The following is a 6,581-nucleotide window of genomic DNA, read 5'->3' on the forward strand; positions in this document are numbered from 1 at the left end:
CTGCTGCAAGACCCTCCGCAGCTCCGCGCCCGGGGCGGGGGGCTCGGCAGCGGCGCTCACCGGGGCAGGCGCGGCCCCGGCCTCGCCCCCGCTGCCGGCGGGGCTGCCCCGGGTGACAGCCGGGCCCGCACGGCCAACAATGCCCTTTACATAACGCGGGCCCGGCCCGCCCTCCGCCAACAACGCCGCTATTATGGCAGGAGCGCTCGGCTGCGCAGCGGCGGCCGCGGGGATGCTCCGCGCCCGGCCGGGACCCGCGCCCCCACCTGCTCTTGAGGGGCTGGCTCTTCAGCTCGTAGTACGTCTTGGGCTCCTCGTGGAACTCCTCGCCCACCTCGAAGTCCGGCACGATCCCCGACTCCGCCTGCATCGTCGCCGCGGCCGCTGCGAGAGGGAGAGACGGGAGGTTACGGCTGCGGCGCCGAGCGAGCCCCGCCGCGCCGCCCGCCCCGCTCCGCTCCGCTCCGCCGGCTGGGCTCACACACAGCGCCGCCCGCCCCGCCTGGGACTTGTAGTCCGCCCCGGGGCCGGCCCGGCCGCCTCCGCCCGCCGCGCACTACAAGTCCCGCCGCGCCGCGCCGGGAGGGCCGGGCCGGGCCGGGCCGGGCCGCCGCTGTCAGCCCGAGCGCGGGGCCGCCCGCCCCGTCCATCCCGCCCATTCCCGGCCCATTCCCAGCCATTCCCGGCCCATTCCCGGCCCATTCCCGTTCCCGGCCCGGCCGTGCGCGCCACCTGCCGCCCCCTCCCTGCGCCGCCCCCCCCGCCGTGACGTCACGCGGCTGTGACGGCACAGGTGCTGCGCGTGACGTCACGCTGCCCGCAGCCCCCCCGGCCCGGGCTTTGGCCTCCGCCCAGCGCTGCGCGTGTCCCTGAAATCACAGAATAATGGCATGGTTTGGGTCCGAGGGGACCTTTAGAGCCCGTCTATTCATGTGTCTGCCATGAATAGACATCTTCTGCTATCCCAGGCTGCTCCGGCCAGCCTGGCCTTGGACACTTCCAGGGATGCAGCAGCCACAGCTCCTCTGTGCCAGGGCCTCCCCACACTCACAGCAAAGAATTTCCTCCTCAGATACACTATAAACCTGCTCTCTGTGATTTTGAATCCATTCTCCCTTGTTCTGTCACCACAGGCTCTTGTGAGAAGTTCCTCTCTGCCTTTCTTGTAGTCTCCCTTCAGGGAGGGACCAGCACAGAGGGTTCTGTGTTTCCCCTTGGGGATGTCTGGCACAGGCAGCAGGTGTCCAGCTGCAAACAGCATCCCTGCACTGCTGCACAGCCAGGAATCAGCCTTGGTTCAATTAGGTTCAATAAGGGGGGAGGGTGTGATGGGTTTCAGTACCCACAGCAGAGACCAAGTGGTGATAGTGTGGGACATTAATTGTAACTTCCTTTGACGGGTACAAAAGCAATGAGCATTTGTGTCCCAGGACTTTGCACTTCTCCAGTTAAGTTCTCAGCACAAGAACTGACAGCTCTAAGTGGCTTCCTTTGAACTTTATCTGCCTTTATAAAGAGTCCAAAGCTCATAAACGTGGCAAGGAGAGGATCAGTAAAATTGAACATTTGAAGCCAGCTGGGTTATTTCCAGTTATTTCCAGCAGAAATGTTTTAATGCCATCTCATCTTCCGGTTTGGCTCCTGGCATGTTGGGGACAGTAAGAGCAGATAATGTCAGAACATGGAAGTGGGAAGAGCCTCTGCCACACACCATTGTACCCACACCAGTCCCAGGAAGAGCCAGAGAGGGAGGGAGGGTGGCACGGGAGGATTTGGATGGAGTCAGGGATCAGAGATGTCCTGTGCCTGCTCAGCCCCTGTGAGTGATGGTGTTGGTCCTTCCTTGGTTCAAAGACCCTGGAGGTGGAGGGTCCCATTCAGAACTTGTTAAATGATACTGTTTGGCCTTTGTTGTTCTCTTCAGTTTGGGGGGTGGTGCTGCAGGAAGATGGATTTCAGGAATGGGGCTCTGTCCCTGTGCTCAGGAGGGGCCTTCTACCAGCACTGACTGTGACTCAGGACATCTCAAATCTCCCTTCACAACACGGAGGGCAAGAAACCTTCCTCAGCTCTTATCCCATCCCCTTACCTGCTGTCACATTAGGATGACAGGGACACTCCCTCAGTACAAAAATTCCATAGAGAATTTCATTCATGGCATTTTCCCAGAGCTTTGACCTCACTTAAAGAAGTCATAGCACAACTCAGATGCCAACAGTAGCCTTTCTTTTTAAGACTGTTTTCAAAAATAAAAAAAACTACAAAAAGATGTGATGAGGGTTTCCTTCCCAGTGCAGCGAATTTGAGGTGCGGAATAAACATGGAATTATTGACTCACTCACAAAAATGATTAGTTTTATCAATTATCAGTTGATAACTGATGCCTAATAATTGTGGTGCCATCATATCACAGCTAAAATCACACCACTCGTTTGTGCCAGTGGAACACCAGCGACTCTAACACACCAGATAAACCACAAAAAGTGTCTTTTCCATACATCTTTTTCCTCCATGACAGCAGCCAAAGCTGCTCAGTGCTCACACCTGGGCAGCCAGGACTCCTGCTCATTTCAGGCAATGTGAGATTTGATAAAATAAACCCAAGAATTTTAGCTTGCTTCAGAAGTTTAAGTCTCAGATTATTATGCAGCTGCCAAACTCTAAGCAATGACTTAATAGAAAGAGTAATTACTTTAATGAATCAGATACAACAAATTGGATAATGCCCTGAAGAATGTTCTTTTGAGCCCACATTGGCAGATGGCTGGCATGGCTCGACAGAGGAGTAGGCTTGCTAACAGTGCTTTGGTGGGGGGGGAAAGGCAACCAACAAACAATTAAAAACAACTTAGAATAACTGCTAAGCTACATTTACAGCCTGAGCCTCTGTGGGCTAGGGGGTGTAGCTGAGGAACTGTGTTTTCACAAGTGAGGAATCACTCCACGATTTGATGAAGGCAGTAAACAGCAGGACTCATCTCTTTGCAATGATTTTGCTTCTATTTTTCCAGGTGTAAAAATGAGATATTCTCTTCCGCTGTTCAAAATGTACAGCTTATGAGCCTTCAGCTGTTTTAATTATAGCACTAGTTCTAAAGAGCAAAGATCTTTTATGTAAATACATATCCCAGGCAATGCTGCTTCACTTGAGATACCACAGCTTCAGCAGGAGCTGTGTGTGCAGCTCCAAGGGAGAAAGGAACCTGACCTCTCATCAGACCCTGAATCTTTTGCTTGTGTCTTGCAACCTCTGTGCAATGCGAATTTTTATCTGGTGCTCAGATCAAGGCAATTTCTCATTGCACCTGGGCTAACTGGGACCTTGACACTGCTTTGCTGAGTCATACAAAGTGTTCTATTCATAATACATGTCATCCATGTTTATAATATCACTTTAGAGTTCATCTTGCAGTGTGAAAGAACAATAATTCCATTGTGCCTAAGCAGGATACTAATTCATAAGTATGTCCCAAAACAAAAATGGTGCTTAAAAATGAACCTTATTAGGCCAATACTGCAATTAAATTGCTATAAAGAAAATTAAATTAACCCCAAAATATGTATCAGGTAAAATATAGGATGAAGTGACTATTGTGTTGCTGCAGGGTTCAGATTTCTGTGAAGTTGCTCTCTATAGTTGGAATTCTGTACAGCTCTGTTGATTGTTTTCCAGTTATGAATGTCAAACTGCTTTAGGGAGGTGAGCAAGAACAATTATCCAGTTTAGCAGAGTGAAAAACAAAACACGGAAGAGTCGTTTGTCAAATATCAAATCAGTGGCAGAACATGAACATCAATCTAGTGTTCACATCATGGGCATAACCCTACCAAGACTAGGAATAGGAAATATTTCTGTATAATTGTTGCTCCAAGAAAGACAATGGCCTAGAAGCAAGTCCCAGACACTCTCTATGAGGCAGAGTCAGGTTTCACAAGGGATAGCCTTGCATTCAGATTTAGGGCTCACTGGGAATGCTCAGCTTGGTTTTCTATTGCTTGAAAGCAAGTCCTTGCTAAGTCCTTTCCAGAGTTGGAATTTTACCCAGCAATAAAGGCAGTCTCAGTGTTTATGTGACACTCCTGTCTCATTTTTCACCCAAACTAATACAAACCCCTCAAAAGCCATGAGCAGTTGTGTCTGGGCTCCCCAGTGCCATGTAGACACTGGGTCAGCATTGTTCAGTTTTTCTTCACATGATGGGTCTGATTTTGCTAGAGCCATTAAAATGTGTTCAGCTTATTGAGCAAATTCTCCTTTTCAGAGCGGATTCTCATCAAGACTGAGAAAGCAACACAAAGGACTTTGGATGTGCAGCTCCTGAGAAAGGTTTATCAGGAGACACAGCTCTTCCTCATTCTGAACCAACATTTCCTGTGATTTCAGCAATGATTTTCAGATACCATGGGGTACAAAATTTAATGTGCAGCAAGCACATTGAGCACAGCTGCTACATTTTTCCCCCATTACTCTTTGGAATTCCCTTATTTGTAATGTCCTCACTTATAATTCTCATCATTTGTATTTTTCTTCTTCTTGCCTACAAGTACCATTTTAAATTATTCTCCCATCAATAATGTTACTCCAACCACAGTCTGGGGATCCTAGTTGACAGCAGGGAGCAACAACATAGATTGATATCTCTATAAGTAGGCAAAAATTGACACACAGCTCAGCAGAGTTCCCAGTTTGCAAGAATTCCCCCGCACCAACTATTTGTGCATTCATGTGAAGAGGAAAGGAAGCAGTCAATGCTGCTATTGAAAATAAAAAATAAACAGACATGTGATTTTATTTTGAAGAAAGTTCCCAGACTTTTGCATTCATACTCTGCATTGTACACTGCGAAATTCGTGAAGAGAATGCAATTTACCCCTGCAGACTAAAAGACAAGAAGTTGTTATCGCTCTTTATCTCCCTACAAGGCAGAAGACTTGGTAAAAAGCTTTCAGTATTGAGTATGAAAGAAAGGGGGCATTTAAGTGAGAGCTTCCAGTAGCCATGGAGAGATTTTGTAGAGTCTCACAGGAACATCCCTGTCCCATTTCTTTGCTCCACCAAGCACATACAATACCAGTTAAAATTCCCCATCTCCAGTATCTCATTTCTTGTCCCTGTTCCTTTTTCTGCAGCCACACTGGAGACCCCCAGCCTGTCACCCATCTCTTTCCTTCCCCAGCTGCCATCCCATCTCTTTGCCCAGGCAAGACACATTTTCCCTCTTTTGGACTTCACCTCCCTCCACCTCCCAGTGATACCCACACACACTTTTATTTAATCACAGTTTCTGCCTACCCTGAGTGCTGTTTGAGCTTTTTCTCCAATAAGGTGCAGTTTGCACCCTTTCTGCTTTCAAATCAAGGGTTTCCTTTTCCCCACTCAGGAAAAGAAACCAAACAATCTCCTCTCAGCTCCCTAGAGACAGGACCTCAGAAGGGTAACAGACAGGAAATCTTGCTTCCATTTAGGATGGAAAATGCCTAAGAGGGATGAAACTCATGGAAACTTAACTGCTGCTTTGCTGTGCATATACCAGGTACAGTTTTGCAAAGAATTATCATTTAGCCTGATTGTCACAAGAGCAGCACATGACATGTCTCTATCTCTGACATACATGAAAACCAGCAGCCACATACAGGCTTTTTCCAAGATTTTGTCAGTTTTCATGCAGGACTTTGCTAGTCAGCCAGAAACAACCAGATGTTTTGAGAAGGAATCCAAAAATCATTTTATGGGGGAGAATGACAGGCCAGCTACCCCACGTCTCAGCAGGACAGCCTTGCTCTCCACAGCCTGTCCCACGCAAGATGCTATTGCCAGGTATAATAATTTCCCTGCAAAGTTTGCATTTGCTTCTTTTAGGAAAATTTTGGAGTACTCAGCTTGAAAATGGGCCCCCTTGTTACATGAATACACCAGGAGAAATAAGAATTCATATTTTAAAATATAGTTTCTAAGAATGTGTCATCAGTTTGGAACAAAGTCTGAAACCCTGTCAGTCCCAGGGTGGTTTTATCAGCAGAACTGAAGGAGATTAGTTCTGCAGCTGGGGCTCCCAAATGAATTATGTTACTCTAATGAATCATTCACTAATTCCTAGTCCTCCCTTTCTTCATCTCTGCCATATTTGGATAGGTAACAGAAGAATTCAAGGGGGAACTGGGCAACCTCTCTTGTTCAATATCCTTGTTTTGATTTTCACATGTTCCTCTTTCCAGATGCTAACTCATGACACTGGTTAGCAACAGCAGTGGTGGCACAAACAGAAGCTGGAAGAGCAATGTCATTCTGACTTGACTTTAGGGGAAAAAAAAAAAAAGCCTAGCCTGGGATTAGGTCATTCCTTTTGGTTCTTCATCAAAAGAATTGCCTTCATGATTTCCACGCCAGAGACTGAGCCTGGTGCTCAAGGCAGATGTTCCTGGGTTCAAACAGAGGGTGTGGGGGGTCACAGCTGCCTCTGCAGGGACAAACAGTCAGTCCTCCGTGGTTTGGGGAGGTATTCAGGGACAGGACTTGCAGGATGGAGAAGAGAGTCTGAGGACTCCTGCCTTCGGTCCCTGACCTGGGGAGCAGGATCTGA

The 6,581-nt window shown here is 48.3% G+C and overlaps 1 protein-coding gene across 10 annotated transcripts in view; it reads right to left on the reverse strand.

Moving 5' to 3' along the window:
* The window catches only part of MITF (melanocyte inducing transcription factor), a 101,583-nt gene extending 100,324 nt beyond the window's left edge, over positions 1-1,259 (reverse strand). The window contains exons 1-2 of one of the 10 annotated variants that reach the window (XM_086845258.1): positions 1,086-1,259; positions 267-384 (exon numbers count right to left, since the gene is read on the reverse strand). In XM_086845258.1, the coding sequence (XP_086701384.1) occupies positions 267-384; positions 1,086-1,110 (143 nt within the window). In that variant the 5' untranslated portion in view covers positions 1,111-1,259. The other 9 variants (XM_086845255.1, XM_086845257.1, XM_086845254.1 and 6 more) reach the window with 9 other exon arrangements.
* Between the last annotated feature and the right edge of the window lie 5,322 nt (positions 1,260-6,581).

This window comes from Cyanistes caeruleus, chromosome 11 (assembly GCF_971803275.1).
Source record: "Cyanistes caeruleus chromosome 11, bCyaCae1.hap1.1, whole genome shotgun sequence".
Classification (NCBI taxonomy): Eukaryota; Metazoa; Chordata; class Aves; order Passeriformes; family Paridae; genus Cyanistes; species Cyanistes caeruleus.